General features: G+C 36.5%; 1 protein-coding gene across 1 annotated transcript; it reads left to right on the top strand.

Moving 5' to 3' along the window:
- Nucleotides 1-12,145: 12,145 nt before the first annotated feature.
- LOC138921905 (ferritin heavy chain-like) lies at nt 12,146-13,028 on the top strand. The gene has a single exon (XM_070257802.1). It carries the CDS (start codon nt 12,311-12,313, stop codon nt 12,857-12,859), a length of 549 nt encoding a protein of 182 aa, XP_070113903.1. The 5' UTR covers nt 12,146-12,310; the 3' UTR covers nt 12,860-13,028.
- Nucleotides 13,029-15,546: the final 2,518 nt, after the last annotated feature.

Raw genomic sequence — 15,546 nt, 5'->3', positions numbered from 1 at the left:
TTATTGCTTGTTAATGTTAACTAGATAGCAAAGTGGAGACCCCAAAAGCCAGCTTGGCAGACTATCTCTTTGACAAGCTCACCCTGGGCAACAGTGATAATGGTAACTGAGCCTTAGGCTGACTTTCCCATAGACACGGGAGTGACTTCCCAGGTCACCGTGCTGGACCTGCATATTGCCCTTACAAAACATCCAAATATTGTTTTTTCCTTCAATTGTCCCCTTTCTTCCATTAAAGTACCATGGTACCCAAAACCCCAAATTACATCAATAGAAGGAGTGAAAAATATAATGTCAAGGCTGAAAGTCAAATTTGTGATATTGACTATAACGTACAATAATTCTCCCCGAATGTTGTCAGTGACTCTGGCTGCTTAGAAGAATGTAGAGGGGTCAGGAGAGTTGAAGCTGGGAGACAAGTTAGGAGATAATGTAGCTAGTCCAGAAGAGAGATGATGGTAGCTGGAACTGTGGTGGTGACAGAGGAAATGAAGAGACCTAGACAAATTCCAGATGCATTTGCATGAATCAAGAAGATTTGCTCATGGACCAGAGGTGAGAAATGGGAAATGAAAATAACCTCGGTTCTGGTGTTTGGACTTGAACACCTGGGTTGATGGTAGTGCTATTTCTTAGTTTGGGGATTTTGCCAGGGGCACATCTGGGGAGGAAGGGTGGGAAACGCATGGCATGTAAAATCTGAGATGCCTATTAGTGTCATTCAGATAGCTGAAAAAAATGCATCTGCAGTTCAAGTGGGATGTCAGGTTTGGAAATATGGGAGGCATTGTGACAGGATAAGCTCACCAGAAAGAGAGTTTAGGGAGATTGTGGCACAGCCACCCCCAAGCGTAGGGCAGCTAACGTTTCGAGAATAAAAAAAAATTAAAAAACATGAAAGACTCTAAATAGATATACTGGGGCAAATACTAAGCCAAAGAAGGCTGGTATAACTAAATTACTATCTGAGAGATTTTTAAGACAAAAACATATTTAGGAGTATTAAGTGTTTTTACTTGTTGATAAATAATTCATTAGGAAAATAAAATTATTCTGAACCTATGTATATCTAATAATGGAGCCTCAACATAAATAATGCAAAGTTTGAAAGAATGGATCACAGAAATTGATAAATTCATACTTCTCTCAGAAATTGATGGATGAGACAGACTTAAATTCAATAGAAAAAGATGATTTGAATAAGAAAATTAGTAAAATTGACCTGAAAAAACATAAATAGAACTCTGAACCCCCAAAACTGAGGGGATGTAAGTTATTATTAAGCATACAAGGAACACTTAAAAAGCTGACCATGTGCTAGGCCACAAGAAACACAAAAAACCCCACACAGGACAAATTCTCTAAACAAAAGGCAATAAAAGTAAAAATAAATATCCAAAAAACAGTCTCAAACACCAAAACACTTGGAAACTAAAAGCACTCACATAAATATTTTATGGAGAAAATAAAAACCCTAAGGTAAATGATAAAATATTAAGAACTAAATATAAAAACAAAAATAATACATATTTAAATGTCAGGAGGATGTTAAAGCAAGTCTTTAGAGAGAAATTTATAGCATTAAATGAATGTATTAGAGAATAAGAAGGATCAAAACTTAATAAAATGAGCTTTCAAAACAAGAGTTAAAAGAATAATAATGGACTAAACATGAAGACAAAAGAAAGAGGGAAATAATTGCAATAAGAGAAAACACTAATGAAATAGAGAAAAAGAACACTAGGATTAGTAAAGTCAAAACTCAAGTTTTTGAAAAGACTATTAAAATGACAAACCCTAGTCCAATCAGTCCTCAAAAAAGTAAAGACAAGACAAGAAAATGAAGGTATAAATAAACAATATTAGGTGCAGATACAGAATTAGAGATGAAGTAGTTTTTAAAAATCATAAGTGAATACTATGAACAATGCAATTCGAATAAATTCGACAATGTAGGCGAAATAGATAATTCTGTAGAAAAACATATACAACTGAAGAATAAGTTCAATGAGGTGAAAAACCAGAATAGAGTTATAATGATGACAAAATGGCACTGGTAGTCAAACATCTCCCTACCTACTCTCTCCCCAAAATATATTTTCAGCTTGCTAGCTAAAATATGCCAAAACTTCAAAAACCAAATAATACCTATCTATTAAAAACTCCTCCGGAAAATAGAGAGGGGTGACTCCCCAACTCATTTTATGAAGCAAATATAACCCTGATTATTAAAACCACATAAAGATGGTACAAAACAGAAAAATTATAGGCAAATGTCACTAATGCACACAGATGCAAAAATCCTAAATAATACATTAGCAAACTGAATCCAAAGAAGCATTTTAAAATAATGTCATATCAAGTAAGATTTATCCCAAAACCTTGTAGAAGATTTAACAATAGATAATTTATTAATTGAATTCATCACATTAACAAATTAAAAGAACAGTATCATATGATAACCATGATAAGTGCAGGAAAAGCATATGATAAAATCAATCAATTAATCATTCATGATATCTTTAAAAATAATGCCTTCCAAATACTCAGAGCAAACATCAAACTTAATGCTGTAATGTTACAAGCATTCCTCTTCAGCCTGGAAGAAAAACAGGATACTTCTTATAAGTGCTGAAGATTCTAGCAAGAGCAGCAAGATAAAAATCTGTCCTACCATTATCAAGACTCATAAAGCTATATCTATTCAAAAAGGGCGGTATTGGCACAGGCATAGACAAATGGATCAAAGAAACAGAACAGCTCAGAATGGAGAGCTCACCATGTGGAGAAAGAAAATAAAGTTATATGTACAGAAATTAGGCTCAAATACATTAAAAACCTGAATATAAAAAATTAAATATTTAAAAGAAATACTTCTATGACATCACAGCAGGGGAAGATGTCTTAAGATACAAAAAGCATACACACACAAAAGGAAAAGATTAGTACATTTGACATGACAGTTTATAAACAAGCCAAAAACTAGAGTAAGATATTTCTGATGCTTATAACCATAAAATAATTAATCCTGAATATGCAACAAATTAAATCAATAAGAAAACAAATCATCCAATTAAAAATGAGCAAGGATGATAGCAGGAAATTCACAAAAGGGCAAACTTGAATTGACCGTAAACAAATGAATACACACTCAGTTTCAAGATACAGAACATTTCCATATCACAAGTATCTCTCATGCTACTTTTTTGTTTTTGGTGAGGAAGATTGGCCCTGAGCTAACATCTGTGCCAGTCTTCCTCTATTTTGTATGTGGGTCACCACCACAACATGGCTTGATGAGTGGCGTATGATCTATGAACTGTCTGACAAAGAATTCAGAATAATACTGTTAAAGAGCTTCGGCAAACTAAAAGAACAAACAGACAGAAAACTAAATAAAATTAGGAAAACAATGCATGACCAAAATGAGAAGTTCAACAAAGAAATAGAATCTATCAAAAAAAAGAAAGCCTAACAGAAATCTAGAGCTGAATAATTTAATGACTGAACGAAAGAATTCAATAGAAATCTTCAAGAGCATATTCAACCAAGCAAAAGAACCTGAACTCAAACACAGGTCATGTTAAATTAACCATTTAGGGGAGCTAAAATAAAAAAGAATGAAAAACAGTGAAGAAAGCCTACCAGAATTATGGGACACAATGAAGAGAAACAACATACTCGATATTAGAATCTCAGAAGGAGAAGAGAAAGAGAAGGGACAGAAAATCTATTTAAAGAAATAGTGGCTGAAAACTTCCCAAACATTGGGAGAGGAATGGACATTCAGATACATGAGGCTCAAGGGACCCCAAACAGATTGAACCTGAAAAGGGCTTCACCAAGACACATTATAATTAAATTGTCCAAAGTCAATGGCAAAGAGATTTTTGAAAGCATCAAGAGAAAAGAGACTCAACAAACATGAGGGAGCACTCATAAGATTATAAACAGATTTCTCAGCAGAAACTTTGCAGGCCTGAAAAGGGTGAAATGATATATTCAAAATATTGAAAGAAAAAAACTGGCAAACAAGAATACTATACCTGGCAAAGTGGTTCTTCAGAAATGAAGGCGAGATAAAGACTTTCCCAAACAAACTAAAACTGACCGAGGTCATCACCACTAGACCTGCCTTACGAGAAATGCTAAAGGGCATTTTACGGACTGAAATAAAAGGAAGCTAATTAACATCATAAACACATGAATCTCTAAAACTTATCAGCAAAAGTAAATATATCGTCAAAGCCAGATTCTCTAATATTGTAAAGCTGCTATGTAAATCACTTACAACTGTAGTTTAAAAGTTGAAAAAAACCAAATGTATTAAAAATGACTATAACTATAATAATTTGTTATTGGATAGACAATATAAAAATGATGTAAATTGTGTCATAAATAACCTAAAGTGTGATGGGGGAGAAAGAAAAGTGACATGTATGTATGCTCTTCAAGTTGTTTTTATGTTTAAAATTGTATGATATAACTATAAGATATTTTATTTAAGCCTCATGGTAACCACAAAAGAAAAACCTGTAATAGATACACAAAAGATTATAAGAGACAAAGTATACCACCACAAAAAGATATTAAATCACAAAAGAAGACATCAAGAGAGAAAGCAAGGGACAAAGGATCTATAAAACAGAAAACAATTAATAAGGCAATACTAGGTCTTTACCTATAAATAATTATTTTAACATAAACAGATTAAATTCTCCAATCAAAAGGCATATAACGGCTGAGTCGATAGAAAAAAACAAGATTCAAAAATATGCTACCTACAAGAGATTTGCTTTAGCTTTAAGGAAACACATAGGCTGAGAATGAAGGGAAAGAAAGATATTCCAAGCAAATGGTAAACAAAATAAAGCAGCAGTAGCTATACTTACATCAGACAAAACAGGCTTTAAGCTAAAATTGTTACAAGAGACAAAAAGGTCATTACATAAAGATAAAGGGGTCAATTCATCAAAAAGATATAACAAATGTAAATATTTATTAACCCAACATCAGGGCACCCACATATAAAAAGCAAATGCTAACAGAAATAAAAGGAGAAATAAACAGCAATATAATAATAGTTGGGAACTTTAATATCCCACTTTCAACAATGGCTAGACCATCCAGACAGAGAATCAATAAGGAAACAATGGATCTGAACTATAGACTAAATGGAACTAACAGATATGTACAAATGGACCTTAACAGATATTTTTCCAAAGAAGATCTACAGTGGCCAACAGGTACGTGAAAAGGTGCTCAACATCAATTGATATCAGGGAAACGCAAGTTAAAACTACCATGAGATATCACCTCAAACCTGTTAAGATGGCTATCATAAAAAAGACAAGCGATAGCAAGTGCTGGAGAAAAGGGAACTCAGGCACTGTTGATGGGAATGTAAATTGGTAAAGCCTTTATGAGAAACAGTATGGAGCTTCCTCAAAAAGTGCAAAAGTAGAACTACCATATGATCCACCAATCCCACTTCTGGGTATACATCCATCCAAAGGAAATGAAATCATCATCTCAAAGAGCTATCTGCACCCCCATGTTCATTGCAGCATTATTTATAATAGCCAAGACATGGAAACAAATTAAGTGTCTATTTATGGATGACTAGATTAAAAATTGTGATATATATATATATATATATATATATATGAATATTATTCATCCATAAGCATAAAGAAATCTTTCCGTTTGTGACAACACAGATGGACCTTGAGGGCATTTTGCTAAGTGAAATAAGTCAGAGAAAGACAAATACTGTCTGATCCATTTATATGGGGAACCTAAAAAACCCACCAGAGCCATCCCTGATGGCCTAGTGGTTAAAGTTTGGCATGCTCCACTTCGGTGGCCTGAGGTCAGTTCCTGGGCACGGAACCACACCACCCGTCTGTCAGTAGCCATGCTGTGGTGGTGGATCACATAGAAAAACTAGAAGGACTTGCAACTAGAATATACAGCTATGTACTGGGGCTTTGGGGAGGAAAAAAAAAAAAGAGGAATATTGGCAAAAGATGTTAGCTCAGGGCAAATCTTCCTCACCAAAAAAAAAAAAAAAAAAAAAAAAAACCCCACCAAATTCATAGAAACAGAGAGTAGATTGGGGATAGCTAGTGGTGGGGGTGGGGTGGGGGGAATGGGTGAAGGTGGTCAAAAGGTACCAATTTGCAGTTATAAGATGAATAAGTTCTGGGGATCTAATGTATAGCACGGTGATTATAGTCAACAATATTATACCGTATACTTGAAGAATGCTAAGAAAGTAGATCTTAAAAGTTCTCACCAGGGCTGGCCCAGTGGCGCAGTGGTTAAGTTCGCATGTTCCGCTTCTCGCTGGCCTGGGGTTTGCCATTTCAGGTCCCGGGTGCAGACATGGCACCGCTTGGCAAAAGCCATGCTGTGGTAGGTGTCCCACGAACAACGTAGAGGAAGATGGGCATGGATGTTAGCTCAGGGCCAGGTTTCCTCAGCAAAGAGACGAGGTTTGGCAGTAGTTAGCTCAGGGCTAATCTTCCTCAAAAAAAAAAAGTTCTCACCACGTGCACAAAAAAATGGTAACTGTGAGGTGAAAGATGTCTTAACTAGCCTAATTGTAGTAATCATTTTGCAGTATATACGTTTATCAAATCTTAATGTTGTGTACCTTAAACTTACTCGATGTTATATGTCAGTTATCTTTCAATAAAGTTAGGGAAGAAATAAAATAAAAAATATTGATCTTACCAAAGAACTCGCTCTTGTTTATTTTTAATGTATGAGCAAGAATTGGAGAATGAAAACGTCAGAGGGAAGGCAATAAGTGTGAATAATACACAGAAAACACTTTACAAACCTTCTACTTGAGAAACTGTGTTTTTTAACACTGGCTGGTTGAGGTAATTATCATATTTTTATGAAAGAGGCTTATCAGCAAATAAGCCACTGAGAGTGTGGAAGAAAAGTTTAGAAAATTAAAAAGTGAGAGCACATTACTCACGTCAAATTATGAAGAATAATGATCACATTAAATACGTTTATTCTATTAACACTCCGGGTTAACGTTATAGCAAGGTATAGAATCACAGGAACATTTTACAAGGATTATACTTTTTTCCTAACTTGACTGGAAAAACTTACAGTTGATTTTAGTGAAACAAAATATCAGCTTCAACCAAGGAATTCTGGATCTTTAGGTTAACTAACATAATTCCACCAAATATATTTTCCCTAAACATAGTTGTTATGTAGGAAAAGGGGTGAGAACCAGCAATTTCTGTATCTGTGACAACAGAAGTAAAGATCTCAAACAAAACATCATTGAATACATATGAATATTTCAAAGTAAAGACATTAATATAGATTCTAATATCAACCCATTAGCAACTAATTTTTCATTGGTCATATAAGCATTCCGTCAGTGAACAAAGGGAACCTAAACAGACTCTTGGGCCCATGAGATTAAAGTCAATGTCTGTTGCAATCATTCAGCACAAAGCTGGACATGCATTATGTCCCAAATAGTTATTGATTAAATATTTGGCATGTCCCTGCCATTCTAACTCAATGTTCTCTATCTGTATCTGTGAATTCCATGGATCCGTTCTTGTGTTTACATCTAAATGAAAAATTACCGGACGCATTTTCAGGATTATCTTGATCTCTTTATAGCTCAATACAACCACACAGATACAGTGTCCACATTTGCATGTGGGTTTTGAGTTACACTGAGTGTGATTGCTGCTAGATTGGCATGTCCTGGTGTAAAAATGACAATCGTCCCATGTCCATCCTTATGGTCCTATTGATTTATTTTACCAGCTGCAAAGACTAAAATTTCCTTTCAAAGTGATGACTGGAATATGAAAAATAGTTTGATAGAACAACACTTCAGCACCTTCACTTATCAAAGGTATTGAGATTTTAATGATACTTCACGAAATCAACAAACAACATCAGAATAAATTATCACTTGACTTTTCACCAATTAATAAAAAAGAACATGGACAGACAGTATTTAAGTGATGGCTTCCACTACCTGAAAGCAGTTTCAACAACCTCTTCCCTATGAACCCTCGTCATATGAATCATCATATGAGCTAAAGCGTGTCAATCATTTCAGTCAAGAAGAATGTATATTGAGCACGGCACACTCAAAAGAAAACTTGCATCTTGGCAACTAGATCTATTCTCAGCGAGAAGTAATTGTGTTTAAGGCAAAAAGCGTAATCTGATGCCTAATTGGAATTTCTTAATTTTAATTTTATTAGTTTTATAGTTGTATCTGCATATACTTATAAATTGTTAGTTTCACAGTTATAAACGCATGCCCTTAAGCATAGAGATTTTTATACCTGGCTTTACGTTTATGCATTTTAAGTAAAATTATAATAGTAATTTGTCACCATTGGGTGTCTTTGATTTTTTTTCCTTCTTTATAAAGGAAACAGTTTAAATACACATTCAACATGTCTCCCATTCATTGCTTTAATTTGGAGCAATAACGAGACTAAAGCTTTTAATAGACCACTCAATACTTTAATTCATATTTTTGAGCCCCTTCTATGTGAAATTTAGCATCAAACAAGTTAAACAGTCTTTGTACTAAAGGACCTCATGGTCCAGCCAAATTTTCCAAACTATCTAGAGAGGAATCCTGTTCAGAGTGTCACTCTCTGCTTTACAAGATGTGTACTTGAGCATGTTACATCCTCTCTAATTTACAATTTCTTTGTCTGTAAAATATGGGTGATAACAATAAAAGTTAACTCAGAGGGTATCTGTAATGAGATAATGTAGAGTGAACAGCTCAAAGACAGATAATATTGATTTTGACTTGGTAGATAATATTGATTTTGGATTGATATATCACTTTTCATGACCCCTCATTAAATGATTAATTTATACATATGCATGCACACACACACACACACACACACACATACATATATGGAGAGTGAGATAAGCCACCAACTGCTGCTACTCATGGTCCACTTCCTTATGAATACATCATCAAGCCTAGCGCATGCACTAATTTTTAAAGATGGGATTACATGGAACATTGAACAGCACTCAGCTGCAAAAAAAAATGCAAATGTGAGGAGTTTATAGAACAAGTTTTTGTGTTAGGATGAATAAAAATACCTGGCATATAATAGATGTTCAGTAGAAATATACTGAATGAATGAGAGATAATCACTGACACTGAGTCAGAACTTATTGCCTAATATCAGTTGTGTAACTGTTAGTTCTGTAACAGGTTTAAATGATGAAGGGAACTGAAAGTCAAAAGAGTTTTTACAGATTATATAACTAGATTTTTTATTTGATGACCTGAATTTATTATAAATAATACTGTGATGGTTAATTTTATATGTCAACTTGACTGGGCCAGGGGGTAGCCAGATATTTAGTCAAATCTTATTCCATGTGTGCCTGTGAGGGTGGTTTTCCATGAGATTAACATTTGAAACAGTAGACTGAGTAAAGCAGGCTGCTCTCCTGAATGTGGGTGAGCGTCACACAATCAATTGAAGGCCTGAATAGAACAAAAATGCTGACCCTCCTCTGAGTAAGAGGGAACTCTTCCTGCTGGACTGCCTTCAAGCTGGGACACTGGTTTTTTCCTGCCTTCAACTTGAACTTCCTGGGTCTCCAGCCTGCTGGCCTTTGGGCTGGACCCACACCATCGGCATTCCTGGGTCTCAAGTTTGCTCCTTACAGATTTGGGGACTTGTCAGCTTTCATAATCACATGAACCAATTCCATAGATAGATAGATAGATAGATAGATAGATAGATAGATAGATAGATGTACATATGGTTCACTTCCTGTTCGTTCTGTTATTCTGGTGAACCATGACTAACACTGATATAATACAAACATTGACCACAAACATTTCAAAGAAATCTTTATCTTATAGTCCTATATTCATATTTTTAAAAAACATGATCTACTCTGAAGTTTTCTCATTCTATGTTTATATATAGTTTTATATTTCTCACGAAAGAAAAACTGAATGGAATGCTTTGCTTATATATATGTATATTTTCTTCATGGAAATCTGAGGTCCCAGCTCATGCTTGCTTATTGATTTCCCTTAGAAAAGTTAGTTTTTAAACCTTGGGTTTCTCTCAGTTATAATAAATATTTTACCATTACTTTCTTCCCTAGGAGGTAATGATGAGGGATGAAATATCTGAGAAACACCATTATCATTCCTTAGTATACACATAACCATTCAATAGTCTTATTATTTCAAGTATTTGGAGTGTAAAATTGTAGGTAGAAATTAATTATTAAATAATCTTGGGAAATAATGAGAAAATGTTCTACAAAATCAAGACTCCTACTTAAATAGATTCTTACAATCAAGTCTAAATTGAAATCTCCCAAGGAAACTTTGAAAGTCTACAATTACATTAAGACTAAACACTGGTGTTAAGAAAATACAGAATACAACTTTATCTCACTCAGAAACTGACCACGTAATTCTCTTCCACCTCTAGTGTGTGATTTTATCATTAAAATCAACTTATGAAATAGACACTGTTGTTATTTTATTTCTTTACAGAATCAGCAATTAAATGTCTCTAGAACTGTTTAAATAAGTTTACATCAGGACATTTGATATGTGATCCTTTTCTTTCTTCATAAACTCTGATCATAAAATAGGATAAGCTTCCAAGAGAGAAACAGAGACCAAAAAAGGTGCATTAATCAAAGCTATGGGATTAAATCTTTATGTGAAATTAGGCATTTTATCCTAACTTTACCTGAGAGTACTTATAATATTCTGTCATTCTGTCTTATAACTTGAGAACAGACCACATTTGATTCTTCTGCACATCTCAAGAATCAAACACAGCGTCTGACACATATTTGGAGTATATAAATGGTTGTTGAATTAATGCACAAATTAATTATAAATACCTAGGTTGATCTTCTGTCTCCCACTATAATATCCTTGAATTCTAAGAACATATTTCGTCTTTTTTATTTCCATGCACATGTGTAATATCTTGTATGTATTTACTTGAGACAATAAGGGGGAAAAATGGTAGTTGTTTTGTTTTGTTTTGTTTTTGTCTGCTTCTCCACTAGAATACAAACACTAAGGAAACAGAGACTTTGTTTCTCTTTGTTACTAATATATGCCCAAATCCTAGACCAGTGCCTGGGCCATAGCAGGTAATCAATAAGTATTTGTTGAATGAATTAATGAATGAATGAAAGGCCATTTGAGATCAGTGGTATTCCCTACCACGGTGGCTCATTCCATACAACATAATTGGGCTTACAAAGAGACTTGTTGAGTGTCAGTGAAAGAACAAATGAGGTTGGAGGGAATGAATACATCCCCGTGGGTAAGTGCTTTCTCTAAGAACGCACCTAAACCTTTTGTTTTCTGCCAGAGAAAAGGGAAGTGTGTACCTAGCCAAGAGCAAGGTAATTGACAAGCCAGGTGAAGGGGGAGAGCAAATCTAGGATATCAGCGATGAGATCATTGAATCTGTCCTACCGGGCTCCAGACAGGGCAGAAGGAACGTGCTTCTAGGACTGTGCTGAAAGATTAAGAGATGAGAGAATAAAGGGAGTGAAGAACAAGCTCAGAAAGAGTGAAAGATGGAGAGGTGGAAAGATTCACTGAGGCTCTAGAGGTGGTGCTCTCCTGTCAGAGCAGCGTGAACTAGACCATGACTAGCAAGAGAAAAGCGGAGGTCACTGGAGTTACTAAGTCTAGGAACCGAGTGAGGAGGCTATCAGAAGTGTCATCAGTATGGATGTTGAAGTCACTGATTTATCTAACATTCAAATAAAACTGTGCGATATTAAACATAACTAATGAGACCCCAAAAGCACTATATTTAATGAAACAATCACATTAGGACAATATTCAATTAAGCTGCTCAAAGAAATCATGCAAATGATTAACTTAAGACGCTTGCATCTATATTCATGAATAAAGTTTTAAAATATCATATAGTGCAGACGCTTAGCACACAGTCTCCCGGATTCATCCAAGCCCTGATCCAACCCAGAACACCACGCTTGAGCCCCTCCCAGCTACCCCACCCACCGTAAAGTAATATAACGTAACGTAACGTGACACAATGTGACGTGACGTGACGCAACGCAACGTAACGTAACGTAAAACGGATCTCCCCCACCTCCGTAAAATAACGGACACTCCCAACTTGGTGTGACGCCATTTTGGTCGCGAGCCAGAACTGCCACTGAGCCAGCGCTCACCCAACGGCGCCTTCGTCACCCACTCTGGGAACACCTTGAGGTCGCCTTCGCCTTCGCGCCTCCAGCCATGGCGACCGCGCAGCCCTCGCAGGTGCTCCAGAACTACCACCCCGACTGCGAGGCCGCCATCAACGGCCAGATCTGCCTGGAGCTGTACGCCTCCTACGTGTACATGTCGATGGCCTACTACTTCGACAGGGACGACGTGGCCCTGAAGCACTTCTTCCAGCTGTTCCTGCAGCAGTCGCGCCAGAAGAGGGAGCACGCCGAGAGGCTGATGCAGCTGCAGAACCAGCGCGGAGGCCGCCTCCGCCTTGGCGACATCAAGAAGCCAGACCGCGACGACTGGGAGAGCGGCCTGAAGGCCGTGGAGTGTGCGCTCCAGCTGGAGAAGAACGTCAACCAGAGCCTGCTCGATCTGCACCAGCTGGCCACCGACAAGGCGGATCCCCATCTGTGCCACTTCCTGGAGAGTCACCTCCTGCTCGAGCAAGTCAAGTCCATGAAGGAGTTGGGGGACCATCTCACCAACCTGCTCAAGATGGGGGCCCCAGCAGACGGCCTGGCAGAGTACCTCTTCGACAAGCTCACCCTGGGGGACGGCAGTAAGAACTGAGTTTGGACTGCTTTCCCCAGAGCCACAGGGTGACTTCCCCTGATCACCATACCGAGCATACATATTGCAATATTGCCCTTGCAAAACGTTCACTTTTTTTTTCTTCCAGTTTTGCCATTTCTTCCAATACAGTTATGTGGTTCCTAAATAAATAAAGCTCTGTCCTTGATTCATGTGTGCAGAGCTCCTCTTTTAAGTTTTAAGTCAGGTATCCAGGAGTCTCTCCGCCCACCCACGTCCCATCCACATGCAGCTCGGGATCTCTGTGGATGGAGGGAGAAGGTATTCCATGGGACCCTGGGAAACACAAAATTAATCTTCCCCTCATAAACAAAGTGGGGGTGTGGGGTGGCTGGTCTGGGACCCTGGTGAATGTGGGTACCTGTGCATGGTAAAAGCCTAAAAACGTGGCCTGAAAATCACAATTGTGATTCCCCAATTGCCTCTGGGGAAGGAGTGAAGGGAATGGGATTGGGCAGGGATTAAAACAAAGGGTTCTTAAATTTTACGTGAAATTTTTTTGATTAATAAAATATGCAAATATTATTGCTTGTTAATGTTAACTAGATAGCAAAGTGGAGACCCCAAAAGCCAGCTTGGCAGACTATCTCTTTGACAAGCTTACCCTGGGCAACAGTGATAATGGTAACTGAGCCTTAGGCTGACTTTCCCATAGACACGGGAGTGACTTCCCAGGTCACCGTGCTGGACCTGCATATTGCCCTTACAAAACATCCAAATATTGTTTTTTCCTTCAATTGTCCCCTTTCTTCCATTAAAGTACCATGGTACCCAAAACCCCAAATTACATCAATAGAAGGAGTGAAAAATATAATGTCAAGGCTGAAAGTCAAATTTGTGATATTGACTATAACGTACAATAATTCTCCCTGAATGTTGTCAGTGACTCTGGCTGCTTAGAAGAATGTAGAGGGGTCAGGAGAGTTGAAGCTGGGAGACAAGTTAGGAGATAATGTAGCTAGTCCAGAAGAGAGATGATGGTAGCTGGAACTGTGGTGGTGACAGAGGAAATGAAGAGACCCAGACAAATTCCAGATGCATTTGCATGAATCAAGAAGATTTGCTCATGGACCAGAGGTGAGAAATGGGAAATGAAAATAACCTCGGTTCTGGTGTTTGGACTTGAACACCTGGGTTGATGGTAGTGCTATTTCTTAGTTTGGGGATTTTGCCAGGGGCACATCTGGGGAGGAAGGGTGGGAAACGCATGGCATGTAAAATCTGAGATGCCTATTAGTGTCATTCAGATAGCTGAAAAAAATGCATCTGCAGTTCAAGTGGGATGTCAGGTTTGGAAATATGGGAGGCATTGTGACAGGATAAGCTCACCAGAAAGAGAGTTTAGGGAGATTGTGGCACAGCCACCCCCAAGCGTAGGGCAGCTAACGTTTCGAGAATAAAAAAAAATTAAAAAACATGAAAGACTCTAAATAGATATACTGGGGCAAATACTAAGCCAAAGAAGGCTGGTATAACTAAATTACTATCTGAGAGATTTTTAAGACAAAAACATATTTAGGAGTATTAAGTGTTTTTACTTGTTGATAAATAATTCATTAGGAAAATAAAATTATTCTGAACCTATGTATATCTAATAATGGAGCCTCAACATAAATAATGCAAAGTTTGAAAGAATGGATCACAGAAATTGATAAATTCATACTTCTCTCAGAAATTGATGGATGAGACAGACTTAAATTCAATAGAAAAAGATGATTTGAATAAGAAAATTAGTAAAATTGACCTGAAAAAACATAAATAGAACTCTGAACCCCCAAAACTGAGGGGATGTAAGTTATTATTAAGCATACAAGGAACACTTAAAAAGCTGACCATGTGCTAGGCCACAAGAAACACAAAAAACCCCACACAGGACAAATTCTCTAAACAAAAGGCAATAAAAGTAAAAATAAATAGCCAGAAAACAGTCTCAAACACCAAGACACTTGGAAACTAAAAGCACTCACATAAATATTTTATGGAGAAAATAAAAACCCTAAGGTAAATGATAAAATATTAAGAACTAAATATAAAAACAAAAATAATACATATTTAAATGTCAGGAGGATGTTAAAGCAGGTCTTTAGAGAGAAATTTATAGCATTAAATGAATGTATTAGAGAATAAGAAGGATCAAAACTTAATAAAATGAGCTTTCAAAACAAGAGTTAAAAGAATAATAATGGACTAAACATGAAGACAAAAGAAAGAGGGAAATAATTGCAATAAGAGAAAACACTAATGAAATAGAGAAAAAGAACACTAGGATTAGTAAAGTCAAAACTCAAGTTTTTGAAAAGACTATTAAAATGACAAACCCTAGTCCAATCAGTCCTCAAAAAAGTAAAGACAAGACAAGAAAATGAAGGTATAAATAAACAATATTAGGTGCAGATACAGAATTAGAGATGAAGTAGTTTTTAAAAATCATAAGTGAATACTATGAACAATGCAATTCGAATAAATTCGACAATGTAGACGAAATAGATAATTCTGTAGAAAAACATATACAACTGAAGAATAAGTTCAATGAGGTGAAAAACCAGAATAGAGTTATAATGATGACAAAATGGCACTGGTAGTCAAACATCTCCCTACCTACTCTCTCCCCAAAATATATTTTCAGCTTGCTAGCTAAAATATGCCAAAACTTCAAAAACCAAATA

The sequence above is a fragment of the Equus caballus genome, chromosome X (assembly GCF_041296265.1).
Source record: "Equus caballus isolate H_3958 breed thoroughbred chromosome X, TB-T2T, whole genome shotgun sequence".
In the NCBI taxonomy this organism is placed as follows: Eukaryota; Metazoa; Chordata; class Mammalia; order Perissodactyla; family Equidae; genus Equus; species Equus caballus.
Note: the sequence above shows the minus strand (reverse complement) of the source record. Positions and strands in the feature narration are given on the sequence as shown.